Genomic DNA, 19,117 nt, shown 5'->3' with positions numbered 1-19,117 from the left:
TGTTTGTCAAATTATTTGTATAGTTCTTTCCTTTTCTCAACAGTGCAATTGGTTGGCGACGAAACATCAAGAATTCTGAGTTCGACTATGAAGTCCCAAGATTTACTTGTTCCCAAGTCATACTATTCAATTATAACCCCCAGTATTGGCTCAGACGTTCATGAGTTTTAAGATGCGGCCAGGTCAGGTGGGCTTCTGATTGTTTTAGAATATGAAGCAACTGCTGCTGCTCATCCTTTTCGGAGAAACGATCACCGCCTGAACGATGTAAGCTAAACCTGACATGAACAAGGTACCGCGACAACGTACACATAGCTATTACCATTCCAGTTACAGAAGCAGCAGGTTGTACTTGCGGGTGTGATATGGCGACACCACACATCCTCCGAACATAGTGCCTAACTCGATTATCCACCCTCTTCATAGCAATAGACCGATCCAAGCCTAAGGATGGCATACGCGGATCATGCACGAGAAGTAATATACGACAAACATCAGAATACAACTGGGCACCAACTGACATTTCAAAGACTCCGTATCAGCAAAACAAATCTGATCACAAAGAACATTTTATCCTTACTGTGGCAATCATTAGCAAACCAAATTTTCGGGAAGTATCCGCAACCTTTCCGTTCGTAGTGTATTGGTCTGAATGACTGCGGTTTGCATCTTGTCCATTCTTCCAGATAGTCATTCAGCCGCTGCCAAGACCCTGTATCCCTTCCGGAGTGGCCGTAGCAGAAGGACAAGACGTCAGCTGTAAATGCTATCATACGTACAGCCCATGTGTAATCATCTGTGGGGGAAGTTGTTCGATCAATGTTTAGATAGTCGGCGAGAGGCGGTATAGGTGTTCGAGTAAGAAATGATATGAAAATCTCCTGCCGAAGCGCAACCTGAAGGGATGCTGCGCGTAAACTGGAATCTGTTGTATTTTCTTTTGCACGGAGAAGAATGTGTGTCCCGAGTATATGCCCGCAGCTTTGGCGATCTTCAACAGGGTCTTTAGAGGTCATAGTCAGTGAGAAAATGTCAAGACCAAATTAATCCCATATATGTTTCTTACCAGCCATTTCATCAAAGAGACGAAGAATTGCAGTAGCAGCAAACAGCGTAGATTCCAAGAGTGAATGCTGATTATTCAGAGCTGGAATGAGAATCTGAAGACATTTTCGCTGATATTTGTCAGATGCAAGCGGGTCAAAGCTGCCTGACTTGCTGAGATGTCTGGCTGAAACTGATAATATTGCGTTCAACAGCGTTTCACATGTTGAAGAGGCCTGCACTACCATCGTACCGAAATGCCGGTCTTTGTCGCAAAAGTCGAACTGAAGCAGCTTTTAGTTCCACCGTTTTTGGGTATAAAATTTTGTTTTCTATACTTACCCATGGTGCCAAGTCTGTGACAAAATATCGAAAGAGTAAAGCTTCTTCGCTGGTCTTCAAAGGCCAAAGTCCGGACGAGTCGACTGTTAGGTCGAGATGAAGATCATCGCAATCGCTAAGTGAATCTTCAGTACTCGCACTCCGATTCTGGTCATGCAGTGATATTGCTGGCCATTCGAATGCATCTAGGTATACGTCTGGAGAATAACCGAATGCACTGATTTCAGGAACATTATTTAGGACATGACTCCCATGTTCGGACGGCCCTTGCATCGACACTGAAGGTTCTCGGGCTGGGCTGCAGGCTGGCAAGGTTTCATCCAATATACAAGTTGAAATATGAGCGTCACCGGTTAACTGTTCGTTAACGTTATTCGTGGATGGAGGTTGTGGGTCGTTTGAACGATCGTACAGTATCCTAGGTGATTCTGTGCATGATTCGGATTCACTCCTTGGAGGAAACATGCTATCTTGACCCTCTTCATCATCGAAATCATCTGCATCTTGATCCCAAATTGACGTGGCATCAGTCTCCACAAACCTGACTATTGAGTGTTAGGTACTTTGGAATTGTGTGCACCGTTCAGTTCAGCTAAACAATAGTATCCAGACAACATACGTTTTTTAGGAATCGGTACCCAGGATTGGTTGCTATATCGCAATCCCTTCCGCCGCTTGTCCGCGCTTGATAAGTATACGGTCGGATTGTGATCATAGCGGAAAGGGCAAGCAACCCCAACAGCGGAGCAACTCCATCCGCTTTCGGTGCAAGGAGTGCATTTAGGCTTTCTCCCATCACCTGGTTCTCTCAGTTAACAAGCCGCTCGCAGAGTACTTGCTTTCGGTATCACTTACATTTGATGTGTCGGCGGTGACACTCATCACTGTCATTGTTAGCGCGAAATCACCGCTATACTAGGCCACTCACCAGGCTTGCCGATGGCCTAGTCGTTTCACTTGCGGCTTCATCCTCCGCTTTCAAAGCACAATATGATGAAGGCAGTGGTTTGAAAACGCTTCGAAGGGGGTGGAGCAACAGGGTAATTGTCTCCGTCATTAGTAAGCGGCAGCTGTCTCCGTTTGCGCGCGTCATGCCCGCTACCTACCCCGCTTTTGGTCCAGCCCAACGACAATTCCGAGAGCCTACGGAAAACAATACTCAATGCAGTTATCCCGTTGATAGAAGTCCGCAACGCATGACGACAGCCATATTTCCCTACGAACCACTTCACCTGCAATTGGCCAATGTCACGGTTTTGCTTGTTAACTCGGAGCAGAAGCGGTATAGCCATTCGGATAAGGTCAATTCATCGGCTGTTTCATTGGCTAGCCAATGTAGATCCCGCGGCTGCCAGCTTGGAGTAGCTTGAGGCGAAAAGCCACTGTGGGGAAGACATGATTGTGCGAGGGAGCACGCTCAGCTCTATTCACGAACAGGAGAACTAACAAAGTAGATGTTTCCGACTTCCCGTCGCAGACTACATTGCAATGAGATATAAGTATGCTGCTCAAGGTGCTGGAGGCATCTCGCATTGTCTCAAAAGTCACCTTGCAAACGTATACAATATAACCATAAATTCCTGTCCCTCTAAGTAGGTGCTCCAAATTTCGTAAGCATTACTGCAATATCTAACATTTAAGTCGACAGCACCTGAAGTATGGCTAGCACCATGACCGAACATCAAACCTCCACTCCCGACTATTTGAATATCAAGCTCCAAGTCAACGATGGCAACCTCTTACCTTCGGATGTCATTCCCCTTCAACCGTCACATCCAAAGGAGCCGATTGAGGTTCTTCGAGAGCGCTACGACAGAAATGGCTACCTATTTTTGAAAGGCTTGCTTCCACGCGACGACGTCCTTCGATGCCGGGAGGAATACTTCAAGTACCTTTCTCCTACTGGTGTCCTTAAACCCGGCACATTATACACCGATGGTATCTTTGATGCCTCAAAAGATAAAAGTTTGTTTCCGGGTGTCGGAGCAGCAACAAATCCAGGCAAGAAAACAAACAGTACTGCAGCTGCTTTTGTCGACCTGGCAATCAAAGCACATACTGAGCCTTGGTATGCAGAGGACCTCTGCAAGCACCAGGCTTTACTTGATTTTGTCAAGGAGTTGAGCAGTTGGGGCGACAATACACTTGCGCTCCGCAGGACCCTTCTTCGCAACAACACCCCTGGGAATCAGGCAATCGGCGTCCACTACGACCAGATTTTTTTGCGGTACGGAGAGCCAACAGCCATCACTGCCTGGGTCCCTATCGGTGATGTGGATCTTGAGGGTGGTGGGTTGATTTACTTGGAGGATGGTAAGTTTCATGTCATGCCAACTTGGTCTTAATTTTTTTTTAACGTGGTGTAGGGGACAAAGTTGGGCAGTCCATTGAAAGCGAATTCACTGAAAAGGCGAAGGAAACCGGACTGACGGAAGAGGAGACCAAGAATGGGTTCAACCAGAACATGATGACAACTGGTTGGCTGGCTGATGGCCCACTCGGATTTGGCCGTGAATACAAGAAACGGTGGCTTGTCTCAGCTTATGAAGCTGGAGATGTCGTACTTCACAAGCCACACATGGTACATTCATCTTCCAGCTTTCGGATTAAAGATTACTGATGATATATAGATCCATGCTTCCACTTTGAACAATGACCCGTTGGACAGGATCCGTGTTGCAACGGATCTTCGTTATGTAAGCTCTGCTCGACCACATGACAAAGTAACTTCTCTGTCTTCCTGTAGTTCTGCTTCATTTGCTGATTAGGCTTTAGAGATGGATGAACTTTTACAGCCCTAGCGATGGACTTTGAGTTCAGCTACGGCTTTCAATAGTCGCAGGAAACGCATTACGATGAGGTTTTCACGATAGTTACCGTCAAATATATGCAAGAAAATCGACCTTCCCACATTTTTGAGTGGCTCTCATGTTTACCGCTGTATGATTTTGTCAACGCCTCAATGGCAATTCTAGCCTCATGGAAAATAGATCTAGGAACGAATTTCCGCTGTGGCAAGAACGTCTAAGAATTTCTAAGTTTAGGTTGTCCCTCTTTATAGAGGTAAGAGAAAACACCTTTTCGGTTGTATTATGTCCTATAAAAATATCTATGGGTGAATTGCTGAACGATGGTTTGCAATTTAATGTTGTTGTTAGTCAGTCTGGCACCTCGGTAGCTACTTACAAAAGTTTCCGTTCCCGGACGCCGTCTCAAACTTAACTGGCGCTATCCTAAAAGTCATGATGTAAGTGCACCCCGCATCTGATCTGTTTAGCTCTCCACGCCAGATAAACTGACGTTTGACATGTTGAAAAGTACAAATATAATAGAGTACTCCGGTAGTCTTGACGCAATCCTAGACTCTCAAGAACCCATTGCTTCTATCCTGACAATGAAGCATTCTATCCTTCTATTGTTTCTCGCGATTTCCGTCGCTGCGAAAGACATCGAGTATGACTACATAATTGCAGGCGCTGGCACAGCGGGTTTGTTGCTAGCTGTCGTACTAACAGAGAATCCAAACATCACAGTTGCGGTCTTGGAGGCCGGTACAGATAGCCGGACAAATCCTAACGTTACTATACCAGAGCTCCGAGGTGGAAGCCCTAATGCATACAACTGTCTCACGTACTGATTTGAAGTGTAGGCGCGATCATTGGTACGGAGTTTGATTGGGATTTTAGCTCTGTTGACCAACCTGGGCTCTTTGAGAACAGGTCACAAGCTGTCAATAGGGGCAAGACGATCGGTGGAACAAGGTCTGAAGCAATATTTATCTGGCATGAAGTAGCTAACTTATTTACAGCGCCATGAACTGGATGATCCACAGTATGCCCAATGTCTTTTCTACGGACCGATGATCAAGCTGACGACCCGTAGACGAGGATTCAAGAATTCAACTCGACATCTGGGAAAGCCTCCTCAACCTCACTGGTTGGAATTGGGAAACGCTTTCAACAGCTTTTAGGGAATCGGAAACATTCTTTGCATCACCAAGTTCTAGCGTCTTGACGTATGATGCAGCAAATCACGGAGGCAACGGACCGATATGTTCCACGATGCAGCGGAGTGTCTTCTCATTACTTTCCGATTACCTTGAGCCTACGCTCCGTGCCGCCGGCTATGTCATCCCACAAGACAGGAATGGAGGAAACGTCACTGGTGCAAGTTTCCTACCACTCGCCATCTGTCCGCAGAATTATACTAGGTCATATGCTGGCTCGGCATACACAGCAGTCCAGGCCCGTCCAAATCTCCGAGTGTTAACCAATTCTCAAGTCACCGGCATTAAATGGGAGAGTACCCTTGCTGGGAACATCACAGCGGCTGGATTAAAGTACCAAGATGGCAGAGACTCCAATTCTATTGCGCAAATAAACGCCAGAGAGATAATCCTGAGCGCAGGGTGCATTCAATCTTCCCAAATCCTTGAGCTTAGCGGAGTCGGCGATCCAAATATCCTTTTACCATTGGGCATTCGACCAGTGGTCAACCTATCCACAGTTGGAACTGGGCTGAGAGATCCTCCGATGATGATGTACGAGCCGCTGCAATTCAATTTCTCAGTAAATTTCACCGGACACGAGTGAGTGCTGGCTCCCATTTACTTATATACTATTCTGACATTGGTAGGTACGCTCAGAACTTTATTCAACTAGAACCCGCTCGCAACATTCTGTCTCCAGAAAACTTCGCTGCGGCCTCAACCTGGCTCAACTCAACGGCTTCAATTCCCGGACTCGAAGACGCTCAACTTCAAGTATTCAAGCACTTGTGGTATACCGACCAGCCCTTGATAGAAATTGCCTGGCAGTATTCTGGCAACCAAGCAATGCCGTACGCTTTAATACCCCTATCCCAAGGCACAACACACATCAACAGCAGCGATCCTCTTGCACCCCCACGCATCGACCCAAACTACAATACCGTCCGCGCGACAATAGGCGGCGAGGAAGTCGACTGGGACCTCTGGTTTCTGAGCAAGGCAGCGCAGTACTACGTCACCCAGCTCGCTACCCACGCTCCTTTCAGCGATATCCTCACACTCACGGATCCGATGTACAACCTCTCAGCGGCGGAGTACCAGCAAGCCGTTTTCGAGCGCATGGGCACATCACAGCATCTCACTGGTGGGAACCCAATGCTTCCGCGTGAGGCTGGCGGAGTTGTAGATTCGAAAATGCTGGTGTATGGCACGCGGAACGTTCGGGTTGTGGATGGAAGCATATTTCCATATCAGCCATCAGGTAAGTTCATATTATTGAAAAGCTGTAGGAAAGAACACTGATGGGTCTTCAGCACACCCCATGGGTCTCACGTACGCTGTTGCCGTCCGTGCAGCGAGGATTTTGCAGAGCTTGCAAGGCGGCCAAGGACCAACGTATACCGATCAGCTTCCATTAGGCAATTCGAGTTCAAACGCTACTGCCACGTTCCCTTCGCAAAGGCCTACTGCAACTTATGACTCGATGGGATCTGTTATGCCTCCGGCGCAGTCGATTTCATCTACTGTTGTTTCACAGCCTGCTCCTATTGTTAATGTTTGAGGGAACTTGCACTCACTCAAGGCGGAAGTATAGGTTAGATCTTACCACTGTCGGATGGGTATAGGTATAATACATTTCATCCCTACAGAGAGCGATATTCCATTGAGGCAAAAGGGTATCAAGTCGCTCCGAATTTAGTGGGGATTATACTTCGGCGATACCTAATTCTTCTACAGGTAAAGTAAAACACTACTACAAACTACTTCAAAGGTAGATATAGAGCTTGCCCTCGTAGCTTAATATGTAGCACATGTAAGTATGTAGAATGTAACCTACTGAGCAGGTGTTATATTAGTTTATTTTTTCTCTGCCAATACGGTCTATGGATATCTCCTCGTCGTGCCTTTATTGCCAAGTACGCTCAATAGGTAAACCGTTTGTTTTTCCAAAAATCCCAAACACCATCGATGAAAACTCCGCTCTTGACGCGGCCAAAAACTCCAACCCTTCTTTTATAATCTTCATCTCTAAACTTCGGTGGTACTTTCGTCATTTCGTTGGTCTCGTCTTTCTTGCTTGTTCCTTGCCATAATGTCACGTCTTCCAAGACGCTTCAACCCTAGCCAGGGCGTATTGAGCGGACTAGGCCCAGTGAAGATGAATAGGTCGTACAAGAAGGCACCGAATATGGTTCCTATAAATGGAATGATCATAGGTATCTGTAGACACACGATTAGCCCCGATGATTTACAAGTGTATGCAGTCGCTGGCTTACCCAGAAATAATAGCCGGATGATTTCCAAACTTCGCCTCCGTAACCGTTGGCGTGGGACATGAGACGACCAGCGAAGTCAAGCGCTGGATTGACAGCACCGCTGTTACTGTCAGTAAAGGTCCTGCGTGCCTAGGTTTCTAATGACTTACCCAGTCTCCCAACCGAACGCGATACCGACTCCGTAGAAAAGGAAAAACATTGCCAGAGGAAAGAAGTTACCACCCGCTTTGGAGATACCGTTGTTGTAGTCATCCTTGAGGGCAGAAATGACTGTGGTGATAAGCGCGCTTGGAATCGCAACCGAGAACACCTGCGTAGATCTCGGCGCGAATGTTTGCGGATATGTGGCAAAGATCTGGGCCGTGGATTTTTGCATGGGCGGTAGTGTCCGCATGCCATAGCCAGAATACCAATCAATAGCAGAGATGTAGTTTCCGTAGATGATACCAGATCCAACGAAGGCCCCAAGAAACTGAGATAGGAGAATTGCAGGCGCCGCCCGCCATGGCAAACCTCGGAATATACAGTTCGAAATAGTAATGGCAGGGTTCAAATATGACCCGGAATCACCAGAAATGTAAATACCAAGCATGACTCCGATACCAGTCCTACGAATTCAACGTTAATTTCTCAGATGTTGGGTCAGGATCTCGAACACTTACCCCCATGGAACCGACATGAAGGTGCCATAACCAGCTCCGCCTGGAGAAGCTTCCTGACCAGTGCTCAGTGTTGCTTGTGCGATGCTACCGACGTAGAAGCAAGTCAAGACCATAACACCAAGAAATTCCGCAAAAGGCTCCTGTAGCGTCGTTCGTATGCGGGACCAAAGCAGTTTCTCGGCTCCGGGGAAGTGATTTTTCATTGGTCTTTCAGTGTCAAGGCCGACGAGGGCGCGCGCGCTTCGGCGACGCCCGCGGTTAACATTGTTTCTCGACGGCGAGGGCGAAAACAGCTGGTCCTTTTCCGGCGGCGGACTCCAGTCAGGGGAATCACTGTCCCAGTGAATTTGGCGCGACGGCATCTTTGGTGTTGTCAACGAGTGTTGGCCATGGCTGGATATATAAGGTGGGCTGGAGGGCTGGAAGGAAAGATGCAGATGACATCATGGTCGGAAAACTTGCCAAAGCGGCGATACAATTTGCAGATTCTGTGGGAACGGACAGTTCTCGATGCCCGACCACGCCAATATTTCTCACTAGTGTGGCCGTTTCAACTGGTCGCAGCCAATGAGGGAGCCTCGGCCCGTTAGGTAGATACGATCTGATGGCAAAACTGCGATCGGCTTGCCGAACGCGACAATCCCGAGTGCGAAATCTTCGATGTTGCAACATCGCATTTTTCGATTCGCGCATTTCGCTTTGGCCCGTCGATTCACCGCCCGCCTTGCCCCTGTCATGATGTACGCACATCACTCCACGCCACGGAGCCATGACCGCACCGCCGTGTCTGCCGTATCTCACAACGATCTTACAAGTGGAGACCACGGGAGCATTTTATCCCTCCCCGGCCGTGAAGCTCTGATGAGTGGATACGCCCAGGATGGAATGGTCCATGCCTGGAAGAAGAAAAGCCAAACAAAACCAACACATCGTTTGAACTTCACGTCTTTGCCGGGGCCTCTGAAATAACGGTAAGATTTGCGTACAATGTCTTCTAGCAGAATACCTGCCGCTTGAAGGAGAAAGTAGTTGAAGGCACCTGCCTCAGACTTGGACACAGCTCCCGCGAAGTCGCTCGCAAGATGAACGAGCCCCGACAAGAGAAACACTGATAAAACACGGGTGTAGCGTGCGAGAAAAGAACTCTTTGGCAGGTGTAGCACATTCTCCGTCAAGAACTCTGCATGTGCGGTGAGAAATCGCCGCAAGTTCTGGTGCCATGTAACTCTACCCTCTCGTTCAACTAATGCTCATCTAAGACTTGAAAGGGACAGGTGTGCAGGTATCACTTACCCCCAAAACTGTCTTAATGACCACGCACTAAAGGGCGACCCCATTACCGGTGGCCATTCCGTTGGGCTACTCAATCCAAGTGCAACGAGAAGAACGGGCAATATGTTGAAGATTGTCTGGTTGATGGTATATGCAGTACAGAACCACATGACCGTCGTGATGCATCTGAATACCGTCTCCTTGGCGGTGATATCAGAAATGCGCGAAAAGAAGCTTTGCTTTCGCCACGCAAACATCTCTTCCATGTTCGGAGGTTGCGGAAGGCTTTCAATTGCGGTCAAGAAGAGGAGGGCCATGCACATGACTGAAACCCTCCGGCGAACAAACCTCCATCGCGAAATGACAGGAGAAAGATTTGCGTCGGAAATGCAAGGCGGTTTATCCGGTTGTGAGACTGATCCCGCGCAGCGCGTATTGACATGGACAATTAAAGCCCATTTCAGCCTCGTCCAAGTTGTGTTTTCTCTCTGGCTACGCTTGTTATCCACCGCATCTGTTTCGTAGTTCAGGTTTCCGAGGTTGAGCAAATGGTTGGCATTGAGAACCTGTCCCCAAACCAGCCCTGCTGCCAACGCTGCGTGACTCCGGTTCGGAAGCTTGCTACAAGAGCGTTGGAAGTCGTAGGCGATGAAAGCGAACAAAGCCACAATGACTTTCCTGACGGGAGAGGACGCGTTAGTGCTAGCAAGACAAAAGGCCGAGATGAATGGTATGGCAAAGAAATCGAGTAGAGGGACTAGCCAGTACGGCATCGTATGGAACGACATTGCGCGGAGAGGTTGGAGAGGAGCAAGATAGGAGCGGTGGCTACGCCAAACTTTGGGTCGCCAAGGCGAGGTCACAAGCCCTCAGCTGTGACAACTCAAGCCCATATCCCTGTTGGTTTTCAGCTCCAAGTTGTCCCTGACCCGCTTTTCGCGACGGCGGCATCTGTGCGCCTCCAGCCACCGGCGTGGTATCATGAATGCGCTCGACGCGTAATGGTCGTTTGCCAGACGGAAGATTCGGAGGTTTCCCGCGGAGTTGCTCAGCTTGACAATGACTTGGTAGAAAGATATGCCGGCCAACCGACATTCTAGTCCATGCCGTCCACCCCACGGTCAAGGCAACGCAGCTGTCAGGCTGTTCAATCCAGGCACACCCACCTTGCTTTTTATCGAGACCCAATCAAATTTTGTATCTGTCACCATCACCTGCCACAGCATGTCACCAGTGTACCAGCCTCGTCCTGCACTCTGTCCAATGACTGGAGTTTACGTCTTGCCTTCCGTGAGAGGCTATCATGATGTTTCAGGTTCGTAGGATACCAGCGTTTGACCCGGTCTTTTGGCAGGTATCGTTCGCGGACTTCGCGGGCCTCGTTCGGGCGGAATGTGCCTGCTCAGGTAGCAGACGTTGACGTGACGATAGGTAGGCCAGACTTCTCGGTCGACTGATGATTGTGCGAGATCGGCGCTTTGTGGCTTGGGTGATAAAGAATTGGCGTTGACGCAATTGTGGGTTTCAAGATATGGAAGCTTGGGCCAGGTGCTCGGCGGGGAGAAATCTTGGCCCGTGCGATTGATCGATTCCATGGAAGTTCATCACCTGTAAGGATTTTGTACTCGTACACAGTACTTCATACCATCAGCCGTATCTGTCCTCACTCGAGCAACAGTCTCTCGCCTCTCGCCATACCGTCTCCCGCCAGCATCAGCTGCTTTCAGTCGCCCAGCGGGTATGCATGCAAGATCTGCCCGTAGTACAACTCGCTGTCCTTCGCTGCCAGGAACACGAAACTCGGAGCAATCTCGCTCGGCTGTCCAGGGCGTCCCAATGCCGACTTCTTTCCAAAGCCTTCCATCTGCTCAGCCGGACGAGACGCAGGCTGGAGTGGTGTATGCACCGGACCAGGCGCGACAGCGTTGACTCGGATGCCCTTCGGAACCAGGTTCTTCGCCAGAGCACGCGTGAACGAGACAATGGCACCCTTCGTTGCGGCATAATCCACCATGGAAGACGTTCCACGGAAAGCGACCGTCGACGTCGTGTTGATGATGCTGCCACCGTTAGTATAAGAAGAATGAGCATGGTGAGGTGGAGGCATACGAGGATCCCTTCTTCATATGGGGTAGAGCGAACTTGGTGATGGCAAACATCTGCAAGATGTTGCTACGGAAAGAGCTCTCGACGTTGTCAAGGTCGATCTCAGCAAAGTCTTCGCACATTGTCTGCTTCGAGGCGTTGTTGACCAAGACGTTGATCTGGCCGAACCTGCATTCAAGGTCAGCAGAGGCAGTTAGACATGCGGTAGACATTGACTTTTCAACATGCTTCTGCACTGCCTCCTTGCATGTGTTGTTATCCATCAGGTTTCCAGGAATCAACAAGCACTCCTTGCCCTCTTTCTCGACCGACTTCCTGGTATCTTCCGCATCCTGCTGCTCCTCTGGCAAATAAACAATCGAGACGTCGGCACCCTCACGAGCGAAGAGAATCGCAACCGAGCGACCGATACCTGAGCTGAGAGCCGTCAGCGATTTGATCAGGGACAACGTATGGAAGCGAAGCAGCACTTACTCTCCTCCGGTGATCAAAGCCTTCTTGCCCTTGAGCTTGCCAGCTGGGACATACTCGACGAAGCCTTCTGCACCTTCGAGAGCTGTGGACTCGCTGGTTGGCTTCATCGCCTTCTCAGAGCTACATCAGATGTCAGCCATGCCCCTCCAGGTTTTTGGGACGTGAAGGAAGTCCATCACCCTGGAAGATCCTGGGTCTGAGCTTCCTTGACAGGTTTGAACTGTCCGCCCTCGCCTCCGTGAGCTGACATGATGGCGGCTCTGCTGAATGCAAGTCTGTGGCCGGTGAGTGCAAATGGGGTCGGTGTTTGAAGGTGAAGTTTGCAAGTCAAACGAGACCGGAAGACACTGCGAAAAACTGTGCGGAGCATTGGAGAAAGGTAGGTTGTATATAGGTGCCGCTCCTGCCAGTTCCCATACAAAGTCACAATCTGTGACGTCAAATCGTGGTCATCGTGATCCTTAAAAAAAGGGAAGCTGCGGGGGGACGACGAAGTCGAACTACATGGTCAACAACAGCTTCTTCCGGTCCAATATTCAGTAAGTGCTCTGGTGTCGCAGGATTGTGCTGCAGTAATTTGTAGCTGGCTTTAAGAGCAAGGTTAGAGTTACCGGCTTAATCAAACCGTCGGGCTCATATGGAACGGAAAGTCTTGCTTCCAGACCGATCACCTAATTTCCCAAATTCTGTTGATAACTTGATGGAATGAACCTTCAAGAGCGCGCGTAGAAACGAAGATCCAATATACAACGGAATGCCCTCAAAATTTCTACTACGTATGCCATAAATATGCCGTCTCCCTGTTTCTCATCGGGACACAGCAGTTATCCACTACCCGTTTCAGCCCATCCCTACCATGTTGCTCAACATTGCTGCTGTCGCTACCGCCTTGTTGGCCGTTCCTGGTGTTTTCGCAACACCTCAACTCTTCGATCTGCCCGTGGCCTTTTTGGCAAACAAGCAAGTCACATACGAGACGTCAACAGTGTCCCATTGCTTTACGGCCTTGGGACCTTCTAGCGTCTGGGAAGTGCGGACGTCATACCGGACAAAGACCATACATCCTGTAAGTGAGGTTTTCAGTTTTTCTGTAAGGACAAGATAGAAGTACAAGACTAATAGTTGGCTGTAGCCGGTATTGCGAGCTACCATAACCACCACACCTACGAGTACCGTGACACCTTCCCCAGTCACCAGCACAATCGTTTCACAAACTCTGACCACGGTTACTGTGACTAACCCCGCGGTCATCGACACATTCTCAACGACCTCCACCATCACCGTCATTGAGACAGTAACTATAACGCCAACTACGACCACCACAGAAACTGAAACTGTCAGTGCCGATACTACTACCACGACAGTAATTCCAACGAGTTCCGGTTTTTTCCCGGTTCAAGACACCAGAGACGGCTATCCTACTCCTATAATGAATCCTATGAAGCGAAACCTGGAGCTTGAATCTCATGCTCTAGAGCATGGCGACGACTGTGATTGTCAGGGGCCAGGCTGGGGAAAGTATCCAAAAGAGGTGAAATGTGTGGAGAAGATCGAAATCTTCACAAAAGTTATTTTTACAACAACAGCAAGTACCGTGACGACGACGCTCTCGGCCTCCACCACGACCGTCGTGTCTGTGTCGACCGCTACCTCCACGTCGACTGTGGTTCCATTCCCCGTGAAGACAACCCTCTCATTTAGCACGACTATCACCACGGCTTCAACTACGGTCGCCCCTACTTTCACATCGACCACGACTACTACGACCACCATATTTACTTCCACCGCCTCCGTGACGGAATACGCCGCCTGCAATGATGAGAGAAATTACGTCACACAGGGCTCAAACGGCTTAAACATTGACAGCGGTTTTGGATTGATTAACGTTCAACAAGCGTCACGTTTTCCGATTGGCGATGCTTACAGTTGCTGTGTTCTTTGCCAAAATAACACCATTCGCAACTGCGCGGTTTCCTACATATATATGGGTACCAGTGATCCATTCTGCATCCTCGCCACTTCCTCTGATACTTGTACGCCTGAAACTCGGGCTTTATCCTATCAAGAAACGGGACAGAACCCTCCACTTTTTAATATTTCTAACGGCAATTGCGGTTTCGCACTCGATGCCGGTTTTCTTGGTTAGTTCAATGAGTCCTCGCATAATAAAATTGTTCCTAACTGACTTTGGACTAGACCCGGCAACAACAGCCTAAGTCAAATGAGACGAATTCTGAGAGCTACTGCAACGTCACGAACTACCATCTTCGGGGTGCGGGGTAAAACAAGATGGAGACTAAACGGGCGAGATGTGATTTGGGAGCCAGAATCGTCACACGCAGCCTGCTATCATTGCTGCCGCAGCTTCTAGTCACGTCCCTGCCCTGGACATGTGTTGTCATTACTTTTGTTTAAGAGGTGAAATGCCTGGTTGTACGAGGAAGGTTTTCTTTGATACGGTTAGATCACGGAAGTGGTCGGTTCCTTGACGTTCTGGACTAATATCAGATCTTCCGCTCGCCATAACAGTGTGTACGTACATATGGGTTAATAACTTACCATTTATTTTCTACTTAAACAATGGTTCACCTCCCGCAGGCCAAATCTCCTTAACGCCCATGCAGAACGCCCGCTACAGAATGTTATTCGAACGGGGATGTCTACCCATAAATACCTCCAGACCCAAAGCTCCGGAGCTATACTTTCAAGTCCACCATCACGGAAAGTCACAGAACGTCCGTGACTTTCTTCCAGCTCGACACATCTATGCAAACCACAGTATAGCAAGCAATCAATCTAATTTGTGCACTGAAAGCGCCATTAGCATCAGCCAATCTTCCAACACGTCGGAAAACTTACTTTATACCCCTAAAGGCAAGTTTACCCATCAATGGTGACAATAAACATCTAAAATCGCCACAAAACCCCCTCTCCGTCATTTCGCCGCATCCAGTACAAACACTCAGCACTCCTAAAATGCCACTGTACAGCATTCTTCTCCTTCATATCCTACTCACCCAACTCATATGGCTTAGTCGGCACTTGCGGGAGCCGTCTCCCTGGTGGATCGCTTGGAACCCTGCAATATCATTAGCACATCATCAACACCACTCAAAGAGGACAACAATACTTACATCTCCTTCGACACAGTCCCATACGCGCTCAACTCACTTACTGTCGCCGTCCCCGTCGGTGCATTCTGCGCCTCCACACCACCACCCTCCCCAACCGACCCTCTCACCGTAAGCGGCGGGCTCCTCAGCGGCGCAATACGGTACGAAGCGTCGTCCACCGGCCGCTGCGTCCAAGCATTTTGTGCGCCTGGTGATATTGTCTGCGCCATATTTGGCGGCGCCGAGCCCCCCGTCAAGCCAGGGGCGTACTGCGTCCGAGATTGCGTCGACCATTTGGGCTGTCTGCGCCTGTGGAGATAGACGAGAAGCGCACCAAGGAGCAGCAGACCGGCGATGGAGCCGATGACGATGCCTGCGATTGTGCCGCCTGAGAGACCGCCGCTACCGCTGCTGTTGTTTGACTTAGCTGAGGTGGAAGAGGAGCCGTAAGGCGTGACTGTCTCGCCGACTGGGACGGCTTGCCCAGGGATGAGCGCGATGGTGGCAGCTTTGGCTGCTTCTTGTTGGCGGAAGATTTGGGAGTCGTTTGTCTGCGGGAATGACGAGGAGTAGTCAGTGATCTGGGAAAAGAGAGTGTGTGAGGGGGAGTGCGTTCACATACGGGGTTCAGAACGCCGACAAAGGACGAATTTTTGCAGAAGCCTGGCGCAGCATTGTAGAAGAAGACAGGCGAGATGGCATTGACGCGGAGGTAGTAAGCCGGCGGCTGTAGTCGGTGAGTAAGCATCGAAGCAGAGCCATGTCACAGCGAAATGGGGGTGCGGCGACTCACTATACTATACCCCGAGTTCCGTCCCACCTCAGGCGTGTACTGCCAGCCCGAAAAGAAGCCCGACTTCCCCTCTTCGGTAAGCTCGTACGGCACGCAAGGGTAGAGGTACTCTGCGCGCGCCACAGACCAGTTGCCGGGGTAGAACTCGAACTTGACGATATCCCCAACAGCGGCTTTCAGGCTCTGCGGGTCGAACACGTCTGTATAGCGCGCGACTGTGATGGTGTGGATTGTCAGGTTGGCGTTGCCGTTTGGTGCCGAAGGCGCAGTTGCTGCAGACACATCATTTCCGGCCGATGTAGGGGTGTTGGCGATAGTGGTAGGGGAGACGGCATCGTCTGCTTTGGCGTAGGCGTGGAGGTAGGCGAGCAGGATTGCGCAGCCGGCGAGAAGTATCTGTACCATCCTTGGGGTTTTGGTCTGGTGTAGAAGCGAAGTGTAAATTTTCGCAAAGGTGCATGAAGAATATACATCTGTGGCGACTGGACAAAGAAGAGAGTATGCTTGGCTTACGGAAATGGCTGGTTTGAGGTGGACATCATGTGGAGGTGGAGGCACGTGGCAACAAAGAATCAAAAGAGTGAGAGGGACAATGACAAATAGCGAAGAGCTTGGCTTTTAATAAGGCGTTGAGCGGAGGGTATGGAAGATGCCACGCTTATATGGCCCCGAAGATTTTCAACCATGATCAAAAACACCTACAGAATAATCCTCAGGAAGTTGTAATAAGCTTACAATAAAGTATCCAAGTTGACAGGAAGGTACAAGTATACGAAAGGACAAGAGTATTCCATGAGGTTATGATTGCAAAAAACACCAAGGGTATAAGAGTATTCAAACGTTGTAAAAACATAGCCTAGGATAGAGAGTAAGTCATATGTTCGTGCAGGTATGTTGCCACATATAGTGAGCAAACCCATGGCTCGCTCATAACCCAGAAACGCCGACGGAATGTGGAAACAAGACTTAAAGAGTTTTGGAATCCAAGATACGATATTCAGAACAATAGTTCAGAAGTGGCACTAACCGGAGCCCCGTACTGGTGCTAAGGATAAACAAAAAAGCCCACCCAGCACCTATGATCATCAGTGGCACGACCAGGCGGGTATAGTCTCCCTCAATGCAATCCTTTTTCTTTCGCGACCAAGCCTGTCGTCGTCCTCTTAGTCATCGTCGTCGTACCCCCAGTCCCACTCGCTCACTGCATCCTCGTTATCCTCGTCGTCCTCATTGTCATCATCATCAGCGTCGTCCCCATCGTTCCCGTCGTCCGCGTCGCCATCGTCGGCCTGGGGACTGTCTACACCCGCTTCCTGAGGCCGATATCTCTGGTAAGCCCATAATCCCCGCCACCCACCCCCCATTCCGAACCAGGCAATCATATTTTCATCAAAATCGACAATGCTACTGATGTGGGATTCGAGGGGTTCTTCTGGAACTGCACCGATTTCGAGGACGCGGGTAAAACCGCCGGTAAAAGCTACCCACCCAACGAGGTCTTGAGTATATATTCTAGGATCCCCGGCGCCTGTCGAGGGTGGTGGTAGTTGCTCTGAACTCCTGAGCTGTCGTGAGAACAGATACGTTTCTCGAGCGTCTGGCAGATAGCTCCTGCGTTTATTTCTAACTGCTTCACTTTGAAGCGCGGTATAGTCGCTCCGTAAAAATCCGAACGAATAGTGTTCAGTTCGCCTTTCAGGAGATCGCAAAGGTCCAAACGAATACACGAACCTGCCTCTACCCGCATGCCATTCCAGGGTGAAACAAGTTGCTAAGGTTTTAACTGTCGTCAATACCTGACTGGAGTTTGCTTGATTGTAGTTAAGGTCCATCGGAGACGGTGGATTGTTGCAACCAGAACCGAGGTCTAGCATGAAGCGGGATCCTTCAATCGTCACGATGTTGACAAAATGACAATGCTGTTGTATGTTAATAGCCCGTTCTAGTCAATTGTTGAGGTCTGACACGTACATCCGTTGGAATTGTAGTACTGACAGCTGTAGGGTATACATCGTACCCGAGGGCCAGCAGAGCCGCTGCCATAACGATGTTGTGCTCAAGGTTATCAAGAGCATGTCCTCCCCAGTTTACTTCGTCCTCGTTCCGATAGGGAAAGACTTGCGGTCTGCCGTATCCGCTGTTGTAGATCCTTTCTAGGGCTCGATGTGGACAGTGATTACCGGAGGCCAAGCCTTGCCACGGGATATTGCTAGCGTGGTAGTAGAACACAGTATAAATAAATTCGATCTTCGCTCGAGCGTCTCGGGCATCTATGTCTCTACGAGTGGAATGTCGTAACTCCTCAGGTAACCTAATCTGTTCAAAGTATCTCGAGAGTTCTCCGACAGTGAAGCTAGGCATTGGCTCGTTCCATTCCATTGTGACGAAACTTATTTTCGTTAGCAATCTCTGAAGTGACGGAGAAAGTAGATATGCAGCGTAAGTGCTGTAGTAGCGATGGGCTAGCTCTGCGGTGGCAGTTCCGCGTAGCAAACGATGTGAATTCAAGTGAAGAAAAAGTCGCGAGGTCGAGAAGAAACATTGCGCCCGGTGATGAGTCCAGGGACGGCAACACCGAGGCTGCCATGTTCACTTCGCTCTTTCCGAGTGATGGTTGTCGGTCCTTCCCCAGTCCGCGCGGCGCCGACCCGGCGCGCCGACCAATCGCCTGCCTCAAGCAAGAGCGCATCCTCACGTCAATGGCACAGTGCGGGACTTAGGAAACAGATTTCGGCACAAAGTGCAAGGTTGATGAGATGGATGAGACGTGAAGATGGTGCCCTGCCCGCGCTAACTCAACAAAGCAAGTCTTGACGCCCGCCAACAACGAACGCATGAAATTTATCTGAAATATTCAAATTCCACAAGTTGTGGTCGTGCATTGAAAAGAAAAGTCATTGGCAACCGATCTGAGCTCGTCGTTGTTGTCTCAGCCTCCTTTCTTACCCCGTCATTTTAGTTACTTTCCTACATTAGTAGAATAGCATCGACATGCCCCTTAAACCCACTGCACAGCACCCAAATCCAGGCATCTCCAGATCACTTAA

General features: G+C 49.5%; 9 protein-coding genes across 9 annotated transcripts; 3 read left to right on the top strand and 6 right to left on the bottom strand.

Annotated features, from left to right (window-relative positions):
* Positions 1–130: 130 nt before the first annotated feature.
* On the bottom strand, positions 131–1,931 carry K452DRAFT_270538 (uncharacterized protein; the record flags this gene model as incomplete). The annotated part of the gene is made up of 6 exons (XM_033538994.1): positions 1,799–1,931; positions 1,387–1,743; positions 1,067–1,328; positions 581–1,003; positions 310–516; positions 131–258 (listed from the first exon to the last, which is right to left on the bottom strand). The coding sequence occupies exons 2-6, from the start codon at positions 1,657–1,659 to the stop codon at positions 131–133; spliced, it is 1,293 nt and encodes a 430-aa protein (XP_033398405.1). The 5' UTR covers positions 1,660–1,743; positions 1,799–1,931.
* Positions 1,932–3,056: 1,125 nt separating this feature from the next.
* Positions 3,057–4,228, top strand: K452DRAFT_270535 (uncharacterized protein; the record flags this gene model as incomplete). The annotated part of the gene is made up of 4 exons (XM_033538993.1): positions 3,057–3,699; positions 3,753–3,967; positions 4,017–4,109; positions 4,162–4,228. The coding sequence occupies 4 exons, from the start codon at positions 3,057–3,059 to the stop codon at positions 4,198–4,200; spliced, it is 990 nt and encodes a 329-aa protein (XP_033398404.1). The 3' UTR covers positions 4,201–4,228.
* K452DRAFT_358416 (GMC oxidoreductase) lies at positions 4,223–6,935 on the top strand (the record flags this gene model as incomplete). Its single annotated transcript, XM_033546191.1, has 10 exons — positions 4,223–4,326; positions 4,362–4,539; positions 4,565–4,633; positions 4,664–4,874; positions 4,902–4,985; positions 5,036–5,147; positions 5,195–5,217; positions 5,269–5,974; positions 6,022–6,635; positions 6,688–6,935. Exons 1-10 carry the CDS (start codon positions 4,274–4,276, stop codon positions 6,933–6,935), a joined length of 2,298 nt encoding a protein of 765 aa, XP_033398403.1. The 5' UTR covers positions 4,223–4,273.
* Positions 6,936–7,402: 467 nt separating this feature from the next.
* K452DRAFT_226814 (uncharacterized protein) lies at positions 7,403–8,674 on the bottom strand (the record flags this gene model as incomplete). Its single annotated transcript, XM_033536855.1, has 4 exons — positions 7,403–7,594; positions 7,651–7,750; positions 7,800–8,258; positions 8,313–8,674. The coding sequence occupies 4 exons, from the start codon at positions 8,672–8,674 to the stop codon at positions 7,403–7,405; spliced, it is 1,113 nt and encodes a 370-aa protein (XP_033398402.1).
* A 435-nt stretch (positions 8,675–9,109) lies between these two features.
* On the bottom strand, positions 9,110–9,754 carry K452DRAFT_226537 (uncharacterized protein; the record flags this gene model as incomplete). The annotated part of the gene is made up of 2 exons (XM_033536833.1): positions 9,110–9,539; positions 9,606–9,754. The coding sequence occupies 2 exons, from the start codon at positions 9,752–9,754 to the stop codon at positions 9,110–9,112; spliced, it is 579 nt and encodes a 192-aa protein (XP_033398401.1).
* Positions 9,755–11,307: 1,553 nt separating this feature from the next.
* Positions 11,308–12,414, bottom strand: K452DRAFT_226934 (uncharacterized protein; the record flags this gene model as incomplete). Its single annotated transcript, XM_033536864.1, has 5 exons — positions 11,308–11,644; positions 11,694–11,858; positions 11,907–12,107; positions 12,165–12,284; positions 12,344–12,414. The coding sequence occupies 5 exons, from the start codon at positions 12,412–12,414 to the stop codon at positions 11,308–11,310; spliced, it is 894 nt and encodes a 297-aa protein (XP_033398400.1).
* Positions 12,415–13,020: 606 nt separating this feature from the next.
* On the top strand, positions 13,021–14,310 carry K452DRAFT_308326 (uncharacterized protein; the record flags this gene model as incomplete). Its single annotated transcript, XM_033543143.1, has 2 exons — positions 13,021–13,230; positions 13,297–14,310. The coding sequence occupies 2 exons, from the start codon at positions 13,021–13,023 to the stop codon at positions 14,308–14,310; spliced, it is 1,224 nt and encodes a 407-aa protein (XP_033398399.1).
* A 1,272-nt stretch (positions 14,311–15,582) lies between these two features.
* K452DRAFT_203540 (uncharacterized protein) lies at positions 15,583–16,328 on the bottom strand (the record flags this gene model as incomplete). Its single annotated transcript, XM_033536069.1, has 3 exons — positions 15,583–15,828; positions 15,900–16,004; positions 16,071–16,328. Coding segments are annotated over 3 exons (609 nt in total), but the record flags the coding sequence as incomplete, so codon positions are not given.
* A 905-nt stretch (positions 16,329–17,233) lies between these two features.
* On the bottom strand, positions 17,234–18,449 carry K452DRAFT_297936 (uncharacterized protein; the record flags this gene model as incomplete). The annotated part of the gene is made up of 3 exons (XM_033542077.1): positions 17,234–17,598; positions 17,872–17,989; positions 18,042–18,449. 3 exons carry the CDS (start codon positions 18,447–18,449, stop codon positions 17,234–17,236), a joined length of 891 nt encoding a protein of 296 aa, XP_033398397.1.
* Between the last annotated feature and the right edge of the window lie 668 nt (positions 18,450–19,117).

The sequence above is a fragment of the Aplosporella prunicola genome, assembly GCF_010093885.1.
Source record: "Aplosporella prunicola CBS 121167 unplaced genomic scaffold K452scaffold_11, whole genome shotgun sequence".
Lineage (NCBI taxonomy): Eukaryota > Fungi > Ascomycota > Dothideomycetes > Botryosphaeriales > Aplosporellaceae > Aplosporella > Aplosporella prunicola.
The sequence above is the reverse complement of the archived record's forward strand: the minus strand, read 5'-3'. Positions and strand labels throughout refer to the sequence as shown.